Source organism: Corythoichthys intestinalis, chromosome 17, assembly GCF_030265065.1.
Source record: "Corythoichthys intestinalis isolate RoL2023-P3 chromosome 17, ASM3026506v1, whole genome shotgun sequence".
In the NCBI taxonomy this organism is placed as follows: domain Eukaryota; kingdom Metazoa; phylum Chordata; class Actinopteri; order Syngnathiformes; family Syngnathidae; genus Corythoichthys; species Corythoichthys intestinalis.
Window position 1 is genome coordinate 16710009 of NC_080411.1, and position 23527 is coordinate 16733535.

The following is a 23527-nucleotide window of genomic DNA, read 5'->3' on the forward strand; positions in this document are numbered from 1 at the left end:
CCGTCCCGGAAATGGGGGCGCAAGACAGCGGATGACGACGAAGACCGTGTGCTGGACTCCACCTCGCAACAGATGAATAACGGTACACGGTCGTCTCAAGAATCGAAAGGACGAGAAAGTACCAACTATCGTATTATGTTCGCCCGGCTCGAGTCGCCTCGCCTTCGCCGAGTAGCGTGAGCGGAGCCCCGGCCAACCCGACCGACCGACCTATCGCTCCCGCTTTCCACTTCCCCGCTATGGATGTTCTGCTGTGGATGGCCCCGCTGCTGGTGCCGCTCGCGGTGCTGCTGCTGCTGTGGAGCAGCCGTCAAGCTTTGGTGTTTTATTTTAAAACATGCTTCTATGTGGCCTGGATGATGGTTCTGGCGTTAGTGGCTATCCCGCTGTGTGTACTCAAAAGCGGCGGCAGAGACGTCGAGAACATGAGGTGAGTTCTCACTTGACAGCTCGTTAAGCTAACAGGCTAACAGTGATTCCACGGCTCAAAAAAGAGGCCACCTTTGATATAACCCAACACTTGGCTCTCCAAACTCCTCTTAATAAAGCATTTCAGTCAAAACGCAGCTAACATAAGCTGCTGCCATGGTGGTAGTCGCAAACAAAAACAATAACAACAAGGTAAAATTCTGGAATATTCCCCTGTGTGAGCGACGGGAGCAATGCTACAGCTTTTAAAAGGAAATTCGTCTTTTTAACTTTTGGGTCCTTCTAGGTTCTCAAATGGATGTTTGTTATGGTCTCAAACATGATGTTATATATGCGGTTATATGTGGTGTATGTCATTTTTGAACTGCGGAACTGTCATACTTGGATTAGTTGCAGTATATTGACTTTTTCACACTTGATCTTTGCATGTTCACACAACTTCTACATAACAGGAATGTCGGACGTTCACTGTTTTTTGCACAACCTAGAGAAGCAAGGCTAAAAATTAATCTTTTATGTAAAGCGCCTTTCACAGGTTTTGCAATATTGTCGCAACATTAAAGCAGGAATTTACAAGCCCATTCGCACTGAAGTTTAAAAGTTGTTTTTTTTTTTTTTTTTTTTTTTTTTTTTTTTTGCACTTTCACACACAGTTTAGAGCTTTTAAACTTAAAGAAGTATACTATCAAATTCTGAAAATAATACATTTTTCGAGTTTTTTATTTTATATATTACAATGTTTTCTAATATAGTTGAGTCTTGGTTTTAAAAAAAAACTGAAAACAGTGCTTTCTTTCAAGAATTGTCTGTATTAAACATTGCTGTATTTTCTGTTTGCATTTTTGTCATTAGGCATTTGAATGTTTTCAGAAAACAAGGGAAAAAATTTTTTAATTATGAATACAGTTGTCTCGAATCCATCTTTGTGGATAACACCATGCAACACATATTTTGTTCCCAGCTTCTGAGTGGTTTTTCCTAGTTTCTTTCGTCCCATTAACATATAAAACATTAATTAAAAAAAAACATTTTTTTAAAAATAAAAACACTTTAGTTTCTCAAAAAGTTTGGGTTTGTGGTTATGACTTTGAAATTCTATTTTCAATTTTTCTTTACATAGTTCTTTACAGACTTAGTTTGACCTTTAACACGAAGAAATTAAATATTTTCTGCATAAGCAGAACATAAAATCGGAAATTTTGAATATAGCCTCAAGTTTTAGCAAAACTAAACTTTTTCCTTTTCAGTGACACTTTTTCATTTAGTTCGGACCCAAGCAACACAAATAAAATGATTACAAGCCAGAAACAAATGTTTTTTGTTTTTTTCCTGTAACGTGGTGTTGCCACAACATGAAAGAGAATTTACTCCTAACAAAATGGGGGAACATTTTGACAGTAAGGACAATTGACTTGTATTTTCTTACTGAACTGTTTACGTTTTTGAGGAATTTTGCTTCAGCTGTTTTCTGTGAACACTTATTCTGGATGATGACCTGCTCTTTCTTATCTACAACAAGAAACAAGATTCACTTTATATGACAGGCTTAACAAAAGCAAGCAGGGCAAACGACACCTGTCACGTTTCCGGCACAGGGATTGGTTGCTGCGAGGTTTAATTGCCGCATTGCTTTAATTACCTCCAAGAAGCAGATGCCAGATGGCCTGTAACCACTGATTAGGCAAGCTCGTGCATATATATTAGTCAAATGACCGTACTGTGAAGATTTACATTCATTTGCTCCAACCCAGATTTCATGGGATTTTTCAATAATATCATTTTTCAAATCCAATTTGCTGACTTTGTCTTTTACTACAAATTAGTGCATAATACTGTTGTGGTTCACTCATTGAACCTGTTTACATTCTTGCAAACAGAGAAAATAGCAAAGTGCTGTTTGCTGTGACGTGTTTAGTTCCCAATCCCCAATCATGTGTTGTTGAAAGCCCCTTTGAGAACCACCGTTGTTTTCAAAAGATCACTTATCGCATTTGAAAAATTAATTGATCCATTGAACTAATTTACAGAAGTTTTTTTGTGCTATTAGCTTTGGGTTGTCACAATTACTCGACAACTATTTTGACAGTTTTATGGAGGGATGTCCCGATCTGATCACATGATCAGAAATCGGGCTGATTGCGTCATTTGTCAGAGGATCGGAATCGGGTGAAAATGATGGGGATTTTAATTTTAAAAAATATATTGTGTATTTGTTTTTTTCTGCATAATGCTCGTACAGCCTCTCACTCTCCCTCAGTGCAGCTAGAGTTTGCTTGTTAAAGTTAACAATGATTGACAGGTTTGTTGCTTTGATCTGGCAAGTGCAGGGTCTGTAGCTCTATGATCAAAGGCACGAATGTGTCAATCATCGTTTAGTCAGTCTTCGTTTTCAAGAAGCTGTTGTCGGCAGTGTGACCCTGGTAATACAGTCTGTGGCGCGTCAGCGTTGCCGGCGCGTTAACTCACCGCTGACGCTCGCCCCTCGGGTGCAGAAATATGCAATAGGGACATTACCAACTAGACAAGGCATCAAAATCCATACGGTTTTTGTTTGTAACTATACATTTTGGCAAACATTGGTTAAAGATTTCTAAATGTGTACACTACATTATTATGCTGGCATCAGAAAACACACCATAAATGTACTTTAAAAACTTAGTTTCTTACCATTCAAAACTTGTTCACACTCCACCATTTTGAAAAGTAAAAGGTCCACCCATCACATAAACTCGCATCATAATAAAATTCCAGTTCTCCAGTATACAACCTGAGCGGGCGTTCACATGCAATTTTCGACTCGACAAGTATTTACCAAGGTTATGAGACACCACATGAAGGTGACATAAATCATTCAGACATTGTTGAAACGAAAATTGTACAAATCCAGTTCTCTTTTATAATATTTATTTCATCATAGAGTGAACGTTCTGTTCGTTTGGAGTTGATGCAGTCAGTCACATTCTTCCTTCATCCTCTACAAATAAGACAATTCTGAACACATGACTAGCTTCAATTAGCCAGCATGTGACATGCAGCTAAGTGACGCCCAAGTTGCTACTTCTGCTTCATATTCGACTTGTACAAGTTACAACATATTCGACTTGTACAAGTTACAACTCCAAAATTTTAAATGTAACCTTTAACCAGGATGTCTGAATTCCTAGCGTTATCTCTCATCAAGGGATATGATAAGTCAGATATATGGTCATTGTTCTTTTATGACAGGCCATAACAAATGTGCTGTTTTATAGGAATACAAAAAATGAGAGCCTTTTTGACCAAAAAGTAGCATTTTTTAAAACCACTTGGCGCATTGATACAGATGGACAAAGTTGCCATTTAAATCACGAGTCACGTGATTGGGGTCCAAATGAGGACACACTGACAAAGGGATGTGATTCAGCGACGCATCTCAAGGATTTAGGCGAACGAGGAGTGGCTCTGCTGCTTTCACTGAGACGGAAGGTCACTGAAGGCAGCTAGTTTGCCATCTTACAGAGCCCCCCCGGGTGCCAGGGAAGAAGAAAAAAAATTTTCATAGCAAATCTGTACCCACAGTTTAGTAATATGGATACAGTTCAGTAATCTGTGTGTACAGTTTAGTCATCTGTGCCCACAGATTAGTCATCTGTAACCACAGATTAGTCATCTGTACCCTTAGTTTAGTAATCTGTACCCACAGTTTTGCGATAATCCGGAAACAGTAGTCACCAGTTTGACTCCAAACGTCAACGGACCAATCAAGCAGTTTAACATGGGCTGCCACTGCCCTTGAGGAATAGGTGTTTTTAAAGCCAACTAATGCACATTTTCTTTGGAAGGCGTGAACAATGTCACTTTCAGGTATTATCATTTGCACGTATGTCACATACACATGTCACAACTGACATTGTTCAGCTGCTTGCTTGGTCCGTCCGTCGACGTATGGAGTCAAATTGGTGACTACTGTTTCCGACAGCCTTTTTCTCATCAGGGTGGACTATGTAACGGTCACTTCTGTGATCCTCTTTGTTCCTTAGGACATCCACTACATGGTGGCGCCTCTTTATGTTCACTTTCTTCTTCAGTTGCTACCTACTTTTTGGGGAGTCAAGTGTGATCATGTGTGTGTGGTCCGTTGCACTCTCGAGTGACGAGCAGTTGAGCTGGAATTATTATTTTTTGTGTATTAAAAGTGCATAAGTGGAAGTCTGCTCCCTTTTTTACCTTTTATGCACGCATCCTTCCCTGCCACGCATTACAAATGGCACCCAGCGGGCTCTGTATTAGGGCAACAGCTATCGATTATTTTAGTAGTCGATTAATCGATGAACTATTTAGTTCGAATAATCGAATAAGGAACATAAAAAATTAAAATACCTGAGTTGAACCTCAAACGGTATTAAAAAAGAAATAAATAAGGATCTATGTACAACAAAAGAACAATTGGCTAACACGCATAGCAAAAGTCCACTAGTTTAAATGCTATAAAATGCTAATAAAATAAAACTTTATTTTTTTTTAAAGCTGTTAACAAATAGTTCAGACACATATTCCCACAAAAAACGGCTAAATATACCTCTAAACTAAAATAATGCATTAAAAAAACTTTATCGCAAACAAAAACTTAGCTTAGGTTGGTCTTAACAGGGAGCAGCTGGATTCAGCCATGTAAAATGAGGCAGACTAGAGAGCAGTGTCCACCCAAATCAATAAAGTTAAATGCAAACACTTTCAAAACAAACCATTACAACGCCACTTTAATTAAACGAATACTCGAAGTAGGGTTGGGCGATATGGCCTTAAACATGTATCACGATAAATTGAGCAGATTTATCTCGATAACGATAAATGACGATAAATTCGCCCAAGCGGACTGTTATATAATTTGAAAATCTGAATCAATGCATGAAATACAGATTAACTATTTCTTGTTGATTTATTTACCAGCATTCAATTTGATATACTGTATTTAACAATTGTACATGCAGTCTAAACATTAAGTTTATAAAAATGTATTGTAAGCAATAAGAATTCAAGTATGAACATTTATAACAGCGTGTATGACTTGAACAATGTACATTGTCAAAATCAATATGCCTGTGCAAACATGTAATTGTAACACAAATGACTTGCAGCTTGAACAATACACTTCAAAAAGACAACTTATTGTTAATGGCTGCTGTGACATAATTATTAAATACAAGTGTTTACTTTATGGTTTAAGGGTTTTTTTTCCCCCCAGTGCATTTTTTAATAAATGCACGTACAATAAAAATAGCTGGGGCCATTTCTCGGTCATTATAAGTTTCGCCATTGGATTGTACTTTATGCTGAATGCTTTACCATCACAAAAGCTATCAGAGGAATCACACACAGACAGATACAAAATAACGCCACATAGTAATTGCTAGATGCAGTCCGTGCCCAATCCACTCATTAAGTTCAGCCGTTTCGACAAGGTTAGAGCCGCTATCCGACTCCATAACGTTCATTTGTAGCGTTAGCCGCTAGCTAGCGTTAGCCTGGCTACCAGTAGAAAGCACTGAAGGCACCATCTCCGGAAATTGTGAGAACAAAGGAGGACAGCGGGTGAAAGCCCGTCTGGATGCCACCAAGAGTCAACTAAATGTCGGTTGAAAGTTTGGTGAACCTCCCTTAAGCCACACTCCATCACGTTTTGCTTGTAGCGTTAGCTGCTAGCGTTAGCTTACCGGGCGTTTGTTTGATTGGCTTCCTGATGATCACGTGACTCCCTACGTAAGCACATTCACTGCTTTCTTAAAGGGGAATGAACATAGACGAACAACACAGAATCAAAGCGGGATGAAAAGCCTATATTTTCTTGTTTTATTAATTTACCGAATTTACCGACATGGTCAAAATTACGTCGGTCATCGTTAAGAATTTCGGTGACGGTAAACTTTCGGTTTACCGCCCTGCTCTAACTCGAAGCAGCAAAATTTCATTCGAATCTTTAATTTCTAATCGAATACTCGAGTTAATCGATTAATCGTTGCAGCACTACTCTGTATCGTCCCCTCCTTTTTGGGCCCTACTTTTTTTTTTTTTAACAGTACATTTCTATATGTTTCTCCCCATCCAAAATCAGGATTATCCGCTCCCTTGTTCGGCACGTCAAGTATTTTCTGGGCCTGCGATTCGAAGTCAGCGGCTGGGAGCACCTCCAGACCCCGGGCCCCTACGTCATCATCTCCAACCACCAGAGCTCCCTAGATGTTTTGGGTAGGTCCTTTTCCACCGAGTGTTTCATAGCAACTAGAGGTCGATCGATATAGTCCAGAAATTTCAGTACAGTAGTACCCGGAAAGCTTCGGTACTAGAGGTCTCCCGATATATCGGCCGGCCAATGTATCGGGCCAATATATGGACTTCTTTCCATCATCGGCCAATTAACAAGAATAAGCCGATAAGAATGGATTTTGATCAGACATCTGTGTGGGCAACTGTGGCCGCCGCAGACTGACGGTAGGACCCCTGGAACACCGTACAGCAGCTTGAAGGCAGGCTGCAACAAGAAGTTTCAACCTTGGCTGTTTTGTAATTATTGTAATATTTTGTTTTAACTTGCGTGAGAGAATATGCAATGTTGCCTTAGCCTTGTTTAGCGTTGTAGTGTTAGCGTAGCATTCACGTTAGGTTTAGCAAGCATCCTCTTAAACTCTCTCACTTGTTGACATCTCCGCCTGGTGGTTTTAATTACTATTTGAAAATAATGTACTGTTCTTGCTACAGTGCCCTCCATAATTATTGGCACCCCTGAAAAATATGTTTTTTAGCTTCTAATAATTGTTTTTTATTTCAATAATATGGGACCAAAGATTTGTTTTTTAGCTTCAAATAATTTTTTTTTAATTCAAATAATATGGGACCTTAATGGAAAAAAAGGGGAAAATCCAACCTTCAATACAAGTGCATTCATTCAGTGGGGAAAAAATCCCAAATAAAGAAAAAATTATTTGACATCAAATACTGTGTGTCACAATTATTAGCACCCCTGGTGTTAATACTTTGTACAACCCCGTTTTGCCAACAAAACAAGGTCTGGGGAGAGAGATGGTCATGGGAGGAGCTTGATTTTGTGTCTGGGGAACCATTTCTGTGTAGATTTGGCCATATGTTTAGGGTCATTGTCTTGCTGAAAGACCCAGTGACGACCCATCTTCAGCTTTCGGGCAGAGGGCAACATATTTTGATTTAAAATGGCCTGGTATTTCAAAGCATTCATGATGCCATGCACCCTAACAAGGTTCCCAGGGCCTTTGGAAGCGAAACAGCCCCACAGCATCACTGAGCCACACCCATACTTCACAGTGGGTATGAGGTGCTTTTCAGCATGCGCATCTTTCGTGGCACGCCAGACCCACTTAGAGTGTTTTTTGCCAAAAAGCTCAATCTTGGTCTCAACTGACCAAAGCACACGGTCCCAGTTGAAGCCTGGGGCCGTGTGTATTTTTGTGTGAGAACAAGATTGAGTTTTTTCAGGGGTGCCAATAATTATGGAGGGCACTGTAAGTGTGTATAATCATAAAAAGAAGTACTGCATTTGTTGGTTTGGTAGCACTAGACCGAATTGATACGTTAAGTCTCAGGTCATCGTAAATTTGAAGTTGTTGAAGTAATTAAAAAAAAAAAAAAAAAAAAATTTTCCTAATCTACGTGCTTTTAAAAAAATGTATGTTGGCTTCAAATAGCAGCTTAAAAAATCTGCTTTGGATATTGGCTGAAAGATTTTTTTAGATACCAGCATCGGCATTTAAAAATCCCATATCAGTCGACCTCTAATAGCAACAATCCGGTCATATAAACCAGGCTATGCTCAAATGTCGGTCAACTGTCAATTACTTTAAAAGCATCTTTTGATTTGTCGTGCTAATCAATTGACCCATCAATATGAAAGCGTGCGTCCGTCATCCAGTTTCAGATGGCGGCTGCCGAAAAAAGATCTTTCTTACATGTTTTGGCACACTGAAGGCATGTGAGATTTGTGAATGTCATTGCAAGCCATTAAAAAAATATAGTGCATTTGACTTAGGAATATATCGTACTTAGCTAACAGGTTGTAAATATCACAGCTAAAACAAATAATGGCTAACTCAAAGCACGTCTTTGATCAGCCTAAAAGCATTTTTTCAGTCTCTGCTTATATTTATTGAAATTGACTAGGGTTCATTGGTCAAGAGTCGGTATGTGATATTATGACCGCGCAACTTCGTTTCACTATGATCAGTTTAAAGTAGGGGGCCTATGCAAAATTAATTATTTTTTATTTATTTATTTTTTAATCACCAGATGTGGTCATTCCTTGCAGTCATAGGCCTAAAAGGCTAATGTCTTTTTACAGAGTGATGACTCATCTAGACTGATAATTAAAAAAAAAAAATCCTATATATTTTTAAAATGAATGCAGTGTAACCTCAAGATACAAAATGAATTCTTTCCGGAGTGGCTTTCATATCGCCTAATTCATTCCAAAACTCCCTATTAAATTTGCTAAGTTTCCTCTGATTGCCTGTATTTGTAATGCTTTGTCATCCCTAGTGGCGCTTAAGTGTAACTAGTTTGTTAGGCTCATTCTACAGACGTTATTGCATGATTACTTGAGCTCATAGCAAACACTGAGTGCTAAAAGACTCACTTTGTTTGTGCCTTGATAAAGCATCACTTATAAGTTATGTTCTTTTGTGGTGTGTAGATTTTGTTTGTTTAAATTTACAGGCAAACATTGTTACACGATTGCATTGCTGCGAGCGGGAGCGGGAATGATATATTAGACATGCAGATCACCAGCCTGTAAAAATAAACATAAAAGCGGCTCTGAACTACAATGTTACCTCTGCATACGATCCTTTCGACATCCGCCGTAAAATTTGACTCGTCATTTGTCTCGATATGTGGCTAAATGCTCGAAATACGACGGTTTGTGACCGCGTCTCAATTTCATTGTTTTCCCGCTAGACGGATGTAAGGCAGATTTTCTTGTGAGAGAAATCAACATGGGTCCCAAGAAGGTTAGTGCAGGTGGTGAAAAAAAAAGGATAAAGGTGACACTTACCATTGAAATTAAGATGGAAAAATATGAGCGTAGTGTGCGTGTCAGCGAACCGGCTCGACGATACGGCCGGAATATGTCTATGATCTCGACGGTCTTCTCCGAACTCCGTTCGCCAGTCTTTATAAGTATATGTGACAATTATTATTATTGTAACTTTGACAAAGAAATAGCCAGCTTCGTCAGGTTTTGAACCATTTATTTCAGAACTTGTGCAGCACAACACATGCAAAACACAACCGCCACATTAGAACTTGATTCGTTACATTGTTATTATTAAATTATAATTATTCTGATTTGTATTTATAATTGATTTGTTTGGCTATTTGTAATTGTACCCTCAGTATTTATGAAGAATTTAGCATACGTTTTTGTGCTCTGGAACAAATTCAGCGAATTATAACCTATTCTTATGAGAAAATCTCGCTCAGCATACAACCATTTCTACTTACAAACCAGGTCCTGGAACGAATTAAATTCTTATGTAGATGTGCCACTGTATAAGCCGCAGAGTTCAGAATGGCGGTGAGATGTAGCGGCTTATAGTTCGAAAATTACGGTACATTTAAAATAATTTATTTCTTGACATTTTATCCTCAACCCCCGCTGTTGAAAACAAAATCCTAGTGGAACCACTTCCTTTCTTCCTTCTACAGGCCTTATGGAGATCCTGCCCGACCGCTGCACCATGATCGCTAAGAAGGAGCTGATCTACGCAGGCACGGTGGGTATCGTTTGCTGGCTGGGCGGCATCGTCTTCATCAACCGAAAGAAGACCAGCGATGCCAAAAGCGTCATGGCCGACGCCGCCAAAACTATGTTGGACGAGCAGGTAAGACTAGCCCAAAGCTTCTGTGAACGATAATAGAAGATTAAATCTACCAGTTTTTAACGTTCTACTCTTTGTTAGATCCGTCTGTGGGTGTTTCCTGAGGGAACACGCAACCAGAGAGGAGACCTGTTGCCCTTCAAAAAAGGCGCATTCCATTTGGCTGTGCAAGCGCAAGTTAGTACCTTTTCAAAATGGCAGAGGCGTCACAATTTACCTGTGTAAAGACTGTGTGGTTTCCATTTTTGGTGAATGTTGCTTTACTTTTCCCATGTAAAATATTTACCATGGCTGAGTAAAGGTTGAGAAACACAAGCTCACTTCATGGAAAGCCATTTGAGCACTTATTCAATATCACATAGCTGGTGAGCAGTGTTGTTAATCTTACTTTAAAAAGTAACTTTAAAAAAGTAATTAATTAAAGTTGCAAATTACTTCTCCCAAAAAGTAATTGAGTTAGTAACTCAGTTACCTGAATGTAAGAGTAATTAATTACTTGGCAAAATAACTGGTGTTACCTTTCATGTTTTTTTTTTTCATTCAAAAAAAACAAAAAACATAGTAACCTTTGCTATGTTTGGAAGTTATTTAATGTTGTGAATCAATCGTTAAAGTTGTTAAAATTGCTCCTGTTATTGCATTAGTTTCCTTTCTGTCTGCTTTCGACAGGTGAAAGTTTCAAAACTGTTTCATTTAAAGATAGATTGAACTCAAGATTTTGCCGATTTAGGAGTATTTTAGATAAAAAGTTACTTAGGTTCGCTAGGAAGGTTCTCTACAACAGAGCCTTCCTGAGCAGTCTACTGCTTTAAGATGGCGGCTGTTTATTAACGCCGGCAAGTCTATCATTTCGCCTCCAGTTCTTTATACATGTGTAGTATTATTGGAGCCACCTAGCATCACGTTTGCAACGGTGTCACAACTCCCTTCCCTCCTCCCCACACCTTCTCTGCTTTCTCCGTCAGTCCGTGTCTCTCACTTTTCTGGCGTCATTCAACCAACGTAGTAATGCATAGTAACGCACACCTTTACATCCTCAGTAACGGTAACAGCGTTGGCAAGATGGGAAAACTAATTAATTAGATTACTCACTACTGAAAAAAATAACGCCTTTAATAACGCTGTCATACACTAACACCATTATTAACAACACTGCTGGTGAGTGTCTATACCCATAATTATGCTATCTAGCTATAAGTAGCGTTATAGGCTGACACAATACCATTTACCAAAGGGACACCGTGTAGTGAGCAGAGGTGGGAAGAGTAGCCAAAAATCCATTCCTGACTTAACAGCAGCCTTATAAATTTAGCACATTTAACATCACTCATATCAACATTTTGTATGCAGAGTTGTCTTGATGCTAGGGAGGCATTGCAGTAGGGCTGCAGCTATCGAATATTTTAGTAGTCGAATATTCGACTGAAAATTCTATCAATTAATCGAGTAATCGGCTAAAACATTTTTTTAGGTGAAGAGCAATATAGTATATGTGAGAAAACAAGACATTTCATCGAATATTGAACCATTTTCAGTCAATGTCTTTATTTTCTATGTACATTGTTGAAAACAGCCAACAATTGCATCTCAGATGTTACTAGAAAAAAAAGACTAATTCACTGCTTTAACTCAAAAAACTTCTAGATCTTATAAAAAAAGAAAATTCTTATTTTTTACCTAAAAAAAGTCATTACACTTGATAACACACATCACTTAAAAGTTATGGGTTTTTCCCACGTGTTTCAATTGAATTTCCATTTGTGTCAAGCTTTTTTAAAGTACTAGTTAAGTTTTAACTTTTAAGTTAGTCTAAACTGTAAATGCTGATAGGATTTTGAGTATTTGCAGTGTTCAAAATAAATGTATGATACCTGCTGTATTGGAGCACATTAGGGACCAGTGCTACTTGGTGTTTTATCCAGCAATGACTACTCAGCTAAAATTGATAGTTAGCTTTGTTATGTTTTTATTTTACACCCTCATCACTCTACAGCGCTGTGTTTTTTACAGATGAAATAAAGCCTGTATGTAAGACAAGTTAGCCACGCATCGACAGTAGTCATAATTAATAGATCTCTAGCCCTCCGCAGGGCTAACGTTATGTGTGCAGGGGACAGTAACGTTAATCTTATTTATTAGCGTTGAGAAGTCTACTGCTTTAAAATGGCGGCTCCTTACCAACGCAGCAAAGTCTTCCATTTAGCATCTAGTTCTATATACATGTGATATCTATGAGACGCTTCAGACTAGAGCTGTCCCGACTAGTCGACGTTGTTGACGTCATCAATGATGTAAATGCGGCAACGGACAAAACACACTGTCGACGGGTAATGACGGGTTAAAACAAAAAAATTACATGCGGATAAAGTTTAGAATAGTGAAAACGGCATACAGCCAAATAAGCGGACCAGAAAGGCCAGAGCCTGGAATTATTATGGGTGCCAGTGTCCCACTGTGTGTACTCTTTGCCACATACCACAGTAGCACGTCGGCTATGAACGAGCACTTGAAGTGCCGTCACCCAGGTATAATTTTGGAAGACAACAAGACACAACAAGCTAGCGAATTGTAAGTCCATACAACTTTCTAACGATTTTTTTAAAAATTGAAGTTGCATTTATGTGCGTCGTATCAACGTTCATCATTAAGTTTTTTCCCCACGTACTTCACTTTTCTAAACTACTCTGCTGCTGCTCCCGAAAGCTGTAGATCTCGACATCTCTGTGCACGGCATGCAGATTGTATTTATTAGGATCATGGAAGCTCCCACTTAGGGAAAAAATATAAATACACAATATAATAAAAATATATATGGAAACACAGCACTGGCCTTACTATAATCCATGACTGCACTAACGTTAGTTACTTTATGTTATAAAGTATTGTTGTGTATATATTTATAGTAGTAGACTATAAAATTAATACTATATATTTAATTTTTGTTACTATGACTATGTGTGTTTTTCATTCAAAATAATTGTAATATTTCAGTGTGCCCTCTGCTTTATCTATTTTCAGTTTAAAACAAACGAACAGTTTTTCCCCTCCTCAAAACATGTGGAATGCACACCAGAAAGAGCATCTGAACTCACACAAAGTATTCTGAAAATGATTGTCCGGGACATGAGTCCCATTGCAATTCATTTTAACATTTAGAACAGTATACACATACCACAAAAAGAGTAAGAATTGTTTTGACTCCTGTTAAAAAGGTGAAGTCACAGTGTTTCCGTTTATATTTTTTTTTTTGCACTAGTTAATGCCAGCAGCATTTGACCTCATTGTTTGTGATTTATTATTGATATTTGTTATTTATTTATACGTTAATAAAGAATTTAGGTGTTCCAAAATGTTTTTTGTGAATTAATAAGCTTCAACAAAAATTTCATTATTAAATCACTGAAGAAAAAAAAAAAAAAAAATTAGATTAGTCGACTAATCGTAAAAATAGTCAGCTGACTAATTAGGAGGAAATTAGTCGTTTGGGACAGCCCTACATCAGATGCTACCTGCTACCACTGTAGCATCATGCGGGCGTAGTTTTTAGCATCGTCGGCATAGTTTGTAGCGGCTGTCGGCTGCAGACAAATATTATTGCTTCTTTCTCTACGCACATGGGGTCAGCATGTTGTCCCGCATCAAAAGTAGTCCGGGCAAATCGTGATGCTCAGAGCTGGCAAAACTAAATGATTCCTTAAGGCTAATAAAATTACTCGGATCAGTTTTTAAACTGGAGTTACTTGATTTGCTCGAGTGTTTGTTTCATTTCAACATTGCAGTTCAAAATATTTACTGTTTGGGTGATGATCTTTGTTAATTAGGATTTTGCACCACCTCGTGGCCAGTGTTACAAAAGAAAGTACGTTTCCTTTCATAATCAAACGTGCTTTTAAAAAAGTTTTATTGCGTCAAAAATATAGGCTTTAGACATCGGCAATTTTAAAATCTGAATCGGCCTTTGAAAATCCCATATGGGTCATCCTCTTCCACTGTATATACTACTTTTCAATTGATTATTGGTTTGTAATTTGTATGTATGATCGACTATCATGCTATTAATTGTGAATAATTTATATACCGGTAAGTCATCTTTGCCAAGCCCTAAACTGTGGAAAATTTTTAGTCTGTTGTCTGTTGAGTTAGATTAAATCAATATTAATTAGTTGTTAATTTGTTTTTTTTTATTTAAAAAAAAGAACACTACTGTCCAATTTGACTTGTTGTCTATTTGCAGGCACCAATCATTCCGGTGGTCTTCTCCTCTTACAGTAACTTCTACCTACGGAAAGAGAAGCAATTCAGATCAGGTAAGCATTACTTTTTCTTTCGTTTAATCCCACGTGATTGTTTTTGTAACTGTAATCAAGTACTTTTTGCCTAATGCGGCACAGGAACCATTCGGTTGAAGATCCTCCCAAAGATCGAAACCAAGGGCATGACGTCAGAGGACGTCGCGTCCCTCGCTGACAAATCCTTCGACACCATGCGCTCGGCCTTCCTGGACATCTCGGGTTTGTCGCGCTCCAATGGGCCCGTCAGGCACTGAGCGCCTGCCGTTTTCTCAACCTCAGTCTCCCCTCCTCTCCGAGCCCGCTGACACTTATCTCTCCGTTACTCTTCCGCAACGAGGCGAAGGGTCCACGTTCGGGTCCGGGTTGGCGCAGTCCCGACCCTCGCGTGTCCGCGAGCGGAGTGACGGACGCCCGGCCGGCCTGCTCTTCGGACCTGCGTGTTTTTTTCGTGCATGCCTTTGTGCGTTTTTCACTTTGGATGCAGTTTTTTTTTTCTTATGTTGCCTTTTTGTTGCGGTTATCCTGGGACGCGGTGGAGGGCCGCTCGACACAATGATTTCTTCGGACATGCCGGGAAGTGGAGGTATGGAGAGTATTAACTCTTTGGATGCCGTAAGTGGCAGCCAATAAGTTAGCGTTTTCACTATAAATGTTCTTTTGTTGACTATCACAACGCATACTCTGTGAATACAAACATGAACATTTACTACAAGTCCCTCTATTTTGAAATGGATGGGATGTCTATTGCCATCAGTGGCAGCCAATAAGTTAAGTGTTTTCTTTTTTTTAAGTAATTACCACAACACTTTGAATACAGACATGAACATTTGCTACCAGTCCTTCCGAGCTGAAATGTATTGGACGTTCATCTCCGTCGATGGCAGCCAGTGAGTTCTCTGATGTTGTGGAGTGACAATAAAGAAACGAGACTGCACTTGTGCTGATTTTGTGCTTTTTATGAGAACGAAATTGTTATTCTTAAAATGGAAAGGGGAATAGAACATTTAAATTTCAGTTTTTTTCCTTAAAAGAAAAATACAGCTTTCTATCTCAAAAGTATTTTATTTTGCTAAAAATCTCAGTTATGCCTCATGAGATAAAAGATGCCCTTTTGTTTAATTTGGGGAAATATATATGGCAGAGAACATTCAGGTGACTTGAAGTTCCGCTCTGAGACCACCAATTTGGCCGAACTAAAAAATTATCCTATATGCATGTGTTATACATCATTGGAAACCTTAAAATCTCAATTTTCTTTGGGGGGGGGGGGGATTTTGAACAGGAGAGCATTTAAAAAAAAAAAATAAACAGCAAAACCCTAACTGGAGTCGAGAGCACGCGAGACCATCATTAAAGACGCCACGATTTTAACGAGATGTTATCGCGTACTTCGATCCAAAAACTCCATGTAGCATGTATCACCGAGTGTCAAGACACAACTGTGAATGGCCGCAGCTGGTTTTTTGGGGGGATTTAATGGGTGAAACATGGTAATACAACAAGGGTCGCGATGCAGAAATTGTAGACATCAAGGAGTGGTCGAGAGTTTCTTTTTCATATATTTACCCTTTTAAATGCGTTTTTGTTTTAAATTTTCTTTGTTTGGATCCATTATCATCTAACATTTCGGGGGAAATGCGACAGTAACAAAAAACATACAATTAAGCGATAGTTATAGGGTAGATATCCATGACTTTTTTACAGACGCCAAATTTTTCACTGTGACGTAATTTGTTTAAAAGTTTAAAATATGCGAGAATATTTTTTTTTAAGTTTTTTTTTTTTTTTTTTTTTACTAAATATTAGACATTGATTAACGATTCTAAGCTAAAAATGACATTTTGAATAATATAATTTTTTTTTTAATGGCTAGGTTGAAACCAAAGCGGTTGCACGACGTCTGTAAACGGGGGTTTTCAGGGTAAAACTGACAAAAACAGTTTAGAGGCTTAGTGCGCCATGAATCTGCTATGGCAGCATATAGACATATTGTTCTATCAAACACAACACTTCTTTTGTTTTAAAATACAGCAGTTTATTTTAAAGATGGATTGCAATAGCAGAAACTGCTTTTTCAGTATTGTCTGTATTTTCCACCATATGCTATATACTGTATATTTTTATCTATAGGGTTTTTCCACCTACATATTCAGGGGCGGATCCACAAGGGTGGCAACCACCACCCTAAAAGAAAGGCTTGCCATCCCATTTGTCACCAATTGGAGGGGGGTGTCAAGTCAACTTGACAATACTACCATCAATTAGGTAGTGGTGTCTGTCCTTATACAAATGATGTAAAAAAAGATTGTTTGAAGCTAAGTTTCTTTATATCAGTTTATAAATATCACTTGAGGCTTTTTGTAGTGTCTACATACGATTTCTTAGCAAGTTGATTCAATATGTGTACACATATACACACCGCAGTGTGTTGACACTAGCGGTGTAACAGTTAATCGATGTTGATCAATATATCGATTTGTCAAGCACAATTGAATTTAATTCGATCAAAATGCAGTATGATTATAATTTCAATATGCCATTTTGTAAAACGAAAATTAAAATGCTATACAACACAATTGTTATACAAATATATAGCACCTGCATAGTCAACTTTTTTTTCTGTCAAAAAAGTAATTTATCCTCATAAAATTACACTTCTTAACTCATTGGCTGCCCAATGACTGCAATAGACGTCCAATCCATACGAACAAGGATCGCTGCAAGCCCTCCTTGTTCGAAGATATGGGACGTCTATCGCCGTCAATGCCACTGAAACAAATTCATCACCACAGTCTTGTTTCTTGACTCACGGCGACCAAAAACATTTGACTTGTTTAGCATCCTAAATGTCAACCTAACATTTTCGCTTTGTGACTGCATCGCCATTTTGAATTGAATAAATTTAGGCCTTATGTTGTATTTTGCGAGTATACCTCAGCATTTGGGATAAAGCATCCGAGATGCTAACTGCAATTTAACATCTCATTTTTCTTTCTTGTGTTTTTTTGTCTTTTTTTTTTGGGTGGGGGGTTGCTGTTAAAGTGGGCTGACGTCATTGCACAGTGCGCTAACGTGGCAGCAAGCGATCGTCTATTGATTCAATGTTCAAGATAGCTGGTTTGACGGGTGACGCCTGTATTCGTTTCTTTCGCGCATATGTTAATGTAGGAGTAACTTATGAATCAGTTTATTATTTTGGAGGGGAGAAATGCCATTTACCTGACGTGAGAATTTTATTTTTTTGTCTTGTTCTCCACAAATAACAACTAAAATATGATTACTTAAAAATATGACTTTATTCTGATACTATTGTAGGAGGGAAAAAAACTGAAAAGATCTTGCTTCAGAAATGTAATGTACCACACTCTATTGTTTTGTCAAATCTCTGGTGTTTTGAATGTCAGTTACACATCCTTAAAAGAAATTAAGGAACAATTCTGGGGGGAAAAATCTGAAATGATTGTTTTTATTCTTTTTTTTTTCTTAATAATTTTCACCAAAGCCATTAAAGACTGGATAAGCATATACCATGTAGTGTGTGCGTGCGTGTGGTCCTAGGCCCCTACCCCATTCTGGTTATTCACCTCCGTGAAGTTCAAATTTGTATAAAACTGATGTCAATCGTTTGTGCTACGTTTGTGCTTGTTGTGTGGTGAAAAGTTTTGTTTGTGCTGCCTTCTCTTGTTTTTAAGATACCGTAATTTTGGGACGATAAGCCGCTACTTTTCCCCTTCCTTTTGAATTCTGTGGTTTATAGTCCAGTGTGGTTTATTAGCGGATTTATTTGTGTTGATAGGTAATACTTTATTTGATAGCAACGTCACCATAAGACCATAATTATGACAACAGTGTCATGGGCATTAATGAATGCTTATGACAGATGTGATTGTGTCATGCGGCAAATTATGCAACAAACTCCATTTATGTCCAGCTGGGGTCTTTTACATCCATTCTAGAGTAAGATAATTAGCTGGATGATGCAAAATGACATCCATTATTTACTGTAGCGTTGCAATGCATACTAGGAGGCATGTTGGACGACAACAGTGTTAAGAGCAGCTGGCATCAGAGGTTGACCGTCTCCCTCAAGGGGAACAGTGATGGCCAAATGTAGCTTCTTGAAGCAATGAAGCTTTGCAGCCAATTGGGCCAAAGCTTCAAGGTGGTTCATTTGGTGTTATGACAGTCTTATGATGCCGCTGTCAAATGAAGTGTTACCGGTTAATATCTTTTGGTGTAAATATCCCATAATACAGTGAGGACATCTGCGGCTCATAGTCCAGTGCTGCTTAGCTATGAGCAAATGCTGTTTTCATGTCTAATTTGGTGGGTGGCGGCTTAAACTCAGGTGTGCCTTATAGTCCGAAAATTATGGTATTTACAATTCTTTTATAGGTCAATCTGGGGTCAACCAGTCCCCCATTTTGATTAAAAATGGTGTGAATCGTTTATGCTTCGTTTGTGCTGCTATCGTTTTTGCGATATTAATTTCGAGTGACGACGTCACGTGCAGAGTGAGTGTGAGAGTTGGTACACTTTGTCAGCAGCGAGGGAGGGGCTGTGATGGACGCCATCTCTCGAAATTAATATCTCAATATCTATAAAACGATAGCACAAACATAAAATTTTACTGCACAAACGAAGCATAAACGATTGACACTATTTTTAGCCATTTTCAATTAAAATGAGGGGGCTGGTTGATCTAAAAAAGAATTGTAAAAATCTTAAAAATGATAGCAGCACAAACAATAGCAGTAGCACAAATAATTTACTTTTTCTTTTACATATAAATTTGCGTCTGACTGGGGGCCAACTTCATGGGAGGTTCAGTATTCTGGCTGAAGATGATGCTGTGTTAAAAAAATGATGCTGTGTTTAAAAAATGGGGTAAATGTGAATGCCTTGCAAATTATTTGTTTTTTTTTTTTTCATGGCGATATTACTGACAGGTTTTGTTCACTTTGACATGGAGTACTTTTATTACAAAAAGTCACAAAACATTTCAAAACACGATTTCAATAAGAATATCGCCATGGGTGATCACGTTTCTCTGCCATTGACGGCAATAGACGTCCTAATCCATTTGAACTGAGAGGAGTACTCTTGCAGTCCAAATGAATTGGACGTCTTTTGCTGTCAATGGCAGTCAATGAGTAAAAGACAAAAATACAAACAAACAAAATAGATGTCCTTTTACAGCGGACGTGTGCGACAACTGCGTTCGACAACCTGGTGAGTACAGTCTTGATGTGTGCATGGGTCGGCCATGTTGGTTATCGCTTTTTTTTGCTAGTTTTCTTGGCAAGAACCTAGAAGAAAGAGGGGGAAAGGCCAGGAACACCAAAATTAGGTATACAAATACCTAAATAGATGTGTTTTTACTTGTCATTCATTCATTGAGAACCACAGTTCTTTTCCCTGTACATAAATGTTCTTCCAAATGCATGCAAAACATAAATGTAAGCAGACGATGCAGTTATCCTCGCAAAAATACCTAAATATCGAAATATAAATGATTAAATTTTGAAATGTACTGAAATTACATTAAATCCAGGGGTGTACTTGGGGGGGGTGACCGGGCCCGGGGCTTCTAAGGGGCCCGGTTTGTGGGCATAAAGTGGACTTGGTTGGACAAGGGGAGGGTCAAACAAAGGTCAGATGATGTGCAGAGCTGTAATATAGTGTTTAAGTGTTAAAATATCCTAGCCAGCCGGTTGTCTTGTCAAATAAAGTGTTACCAAAAATTTCCACTTGCACCCCCCCACACACACACACACACCAGACGATCATCTTGAGGGGGCTGCAAAAGTGTGGAGGGGGCGTCGAATAATTGTCCACTATCACCCCTCCACGGTTGGACAGTCCTCAAATCCCACTCAGGCCCTGTTAACATCTGTTCGCTGTAACGAATCTAACGATATATTTATTTTGGCACCCGCTGATCCTACATAGCAAGTTTTCCATTGACTGAAATTGTTAGCATACTCCCATTTTTTTTTCCCGCTTGCTGGACTTACAGCTTCCCAAACGTTCCTCCAGGAATCCGATCTGCTCGCTCAGAGAGTCGATGCGGTCCAGCTGGCGGAAGGAGTGCGACAGCAAGGTGGCGCTGTTCTCCGATGTGCCTTCCTCCTGGAAATCGCTGCTGTACGGCGCCAGCGCCATTTGCAGCTTCTGAGGGAGAAAAACATGCAGTATGTAACAGGAGCAGTGGTCTCTTCGGGCTTTAAGCAAGAAATCCCAGGTGCCCCCACCCCACCCGTTCACACCAAAAAATATTTTTTGCACAAATAAATGCACGATAAATAAGTGAACAATGTATATGGCAAAAAATAATAAGTTGGCAGACAATATAAAACATTTTGATAGAAACGTTTGACTTTCAATGAAATACACGGGGTGCAATGACAGCATCAAGTGCAGGTTGCTACAGCCGATGGGGCGGAGCCGCAAAAGTGGGGTTTGCTACTGCGGTGTTATTTGAAATTGCAATTTCTTGTTGTTTCTGTGAAGTATATTTTGGAAGTCCTTTTATGGGCAGGGGACCTAAGCAATTGCCTGGCTTGCCTGTCCACTAGCCCCGCCTCTGAATAGGAGTGTCCAAACAGCGGCCGCTGCCCAGTTTTCATCGGTCCGGAGCAAATAATGAAAATTTCAATGGAAATGGCCGACAAAAGAAGCTTAAATTAAGCCTAAATTCCGTTGCACTTATCATCTTTAAGATTAGGTGGAGCTCGTCACCTAAACATGACATGTTGAAATCGGTATGGGAAAATAGAATTTCAGTATTTTGTTTTACATAATTATACAGTATATAGAGATAAAACAATACAATATGATAAATTGACTATCTTGGTTGTGATTTTCTTGACTTTTTTTTTTTTTTTTTGCTGTCACGGGACGTTTTTTCTGTTCTACAAAGTTGCTTTCACTGGAGTAAAAAATTATATACATGTATATATGTATATATGTAGATGTGTATTTGTGTATATATATATATATATATACACACACTGTATATGGCGGAAAACACAGACAAAGCTAAAAAAGCAGTTTCTGCCCTCTTTAAAATAAACTGCTGTATTTTAAGCCAAAAGAACTGTTGACTTCGATAGAAGAATACGTCTATATGCTGCCATAGCAGATTCATGGCGCAATAAACCCTCGAACTATTTTTAATTTGTCCGTTTTACCCTGGAAACCCCCGTTTACAGATGTCATGCAACTGTTTTTGTTTCAACCTAGCCATAAAAAGAAGGTAAGTAATCGTATTTATCATTCAAAATGTCTGTCATTTTTAGCTTAGAAGCATTAATTGATGTCTAATCTTTAGTTTAAAAAAAAAAAAAAAACGACTCTAAAAAATTATTCACTCGCATATTTTAAACTTTTAAACAAATGACGTCACAATGAAAAAATTGGCGTCTGTAAAAAAGTCACGGATAGCTACCTCATAACGATCGCTTAATTGTATTTTTTTTTTCGTTAGTGTCACATTTTCCCCAAATATTTTTAGATGATAATCGATCCAAACAAAGAAAAATTGGGGGGGGGGACGTTTAAAATGGTAAATATATGAAAAAGAACATCTCGATCACTCCTTGATGTCTGCGATTTCTGCATCGCGACCCGTGTTATATTACCATGTTTCACCCATAAAATCCCAGCCAAAATCCGGCTGTGGCCATTCACATCTGTGTCTTGACACTCGATGATACATGCTACATGGAGTTTTTGGATCGAAACAAGGTAAGTAAACAATAATATCTCGTTCAAATCATGGCGTCTTTAATTCTGTTCTCGCGTGCTCTCACCTCTAGTTAGGGTTTTTCTCTTTAATTTTTTTTTTTTAATGTCCTCCTGTTCAAAATTTTTCTTCTCCCAGAAAATGGAGATTTTAAGCTTTCCAATGTTGTATCACACATGCATATCGGACAATTTTGAAATTTGGCCAAATTGGGGGTCTCAAGGCGGAACTTCCATATCCCCATACTGTATATATACCGGTATACTGTATTGCAATCTGGATTGCTTTGTTGCTTGTTTGACTGCTTATTTGGGGGGCTGCCTCCCGGTCAAAATAGATTGAACGTCTATCACCGTCAGTGGCAGTCAATTAATTCATATTTAAGAATAAAAATACATTTTAACAAATGGAAGTGGAAGGATTTCAAGTCCATCCTTTGATTTTTCTGAATGCGGCCCTCAGAGAAAAAAGTTTAACCCCTGTTATATAATAATCAAATTGCCCAAACAAAAAAAAGTGTAAATTTGTTACCTTCTCCAGAAGTTCCACTCTGTTCTTCAGGCTCTGCACTTCCTCCGTCACATTCCCGGGAACGACGCCTGCAGGGAGTGCAGTGTTAGCGGGCGGCGCAACCGTAAAAGCCGCCAAACTCTCCAGCGTACAGTCGCGTGGGAAGGAATGTAGAACGCTGACTAAAAATAGAATTCTTCAATGTCTCCCAGATGTTCTCCGTCGAACGCCGTCAATTCGTACTCAGACGTGACTGACGGTGTTGCAAGCGAGACCAGCTGGAACCAAAACCGCAGGTGCCGACCGGGCCGACAACAACAACAAAAACCTTTGTATTTCTCGTGTTTGCGCATCTGGCAACGAATTCGAAACAAATGTTCATTTTTAATTTACTGCCTGCCATTGACGGCAATAGACGTTCAATCCATTTTGACTAAAAGCGCTTGAGACAAAATGTTATTATAACACGATAATTTTGTTAATTTTTTCTGTCCCGCAACATTTTTTGTTCTGCGGTTTTCTAAGTCTGAAACGTAGGCGGAGTTTGACTTTCGTGGCAGGGGGGGCAAAAATGTTGATGATCCCGAAACACAGTGTTAGCAATAAAATGAACTTACAAGATATATGCTCAGATAGTAGCTTAGCCCATGTGCGTACATACAGGCATT

The 23527-nt window shown here is 38.7% G+C and overlaps 2 protein-coding genes across 5 annotated transcripts in view; one reads left to right on the top strand and one right to left on the bottom strand.

Annotated features, from left to right (window-relative positions):
• agpat2 (1-acylglycerol-3-phosphate O-acyltransferase 2 (lysophosphatidic acid acyltransferase, beta)) lies at positions 1–15541 on the top strand. The gene is made up of 6 exons (XM_057818492.1): positions 1–430; positions 6521–6654; positions 10138–10313; positions 10392–10487; positions 14545–14617; positions 14702–15541. Exons 1-6 carry the CDS (start codon positions 240–242, stop codon positions 14854–14856), a joined length of 825 nt encoding a protein of 274 aa, XP_057674475.1. The 5' UTR covers positions 1–239; the 3' UTR covers positions 14857–15541.
• Positions 11976–23527, bottom strand: part of egfl7 (EGF-like-domain, multiple 7) — a 22406-nt gene continuing 10854 nt past the window's right edge. For 2 of the 4 annotated variants that reach the window (XM_057818486.1, XM_057818487.1), the window contains exons 6-8: positions 22881–22948; positions 20620–20776; positions 11976–19911 (exon numbers count right to left, since the gene is read on the bottom strand). In XM_057818486.1, coding sequence (XP_057674469.1) covers positions 19749–19911; positions 20620–20776; positions 22881–22948 — 388 coding nt within the window. In that variant the 3' untranslated portion in view covers positions 11976–19748. Of the gene's footprint in view, positions 20777–22880; positions 22949–23527 lie in introns of all 4 variants that reach the window. The other 2 variants (XM_057818489.1, XM_057818488.1) reach the window with 2 other exon arrangements.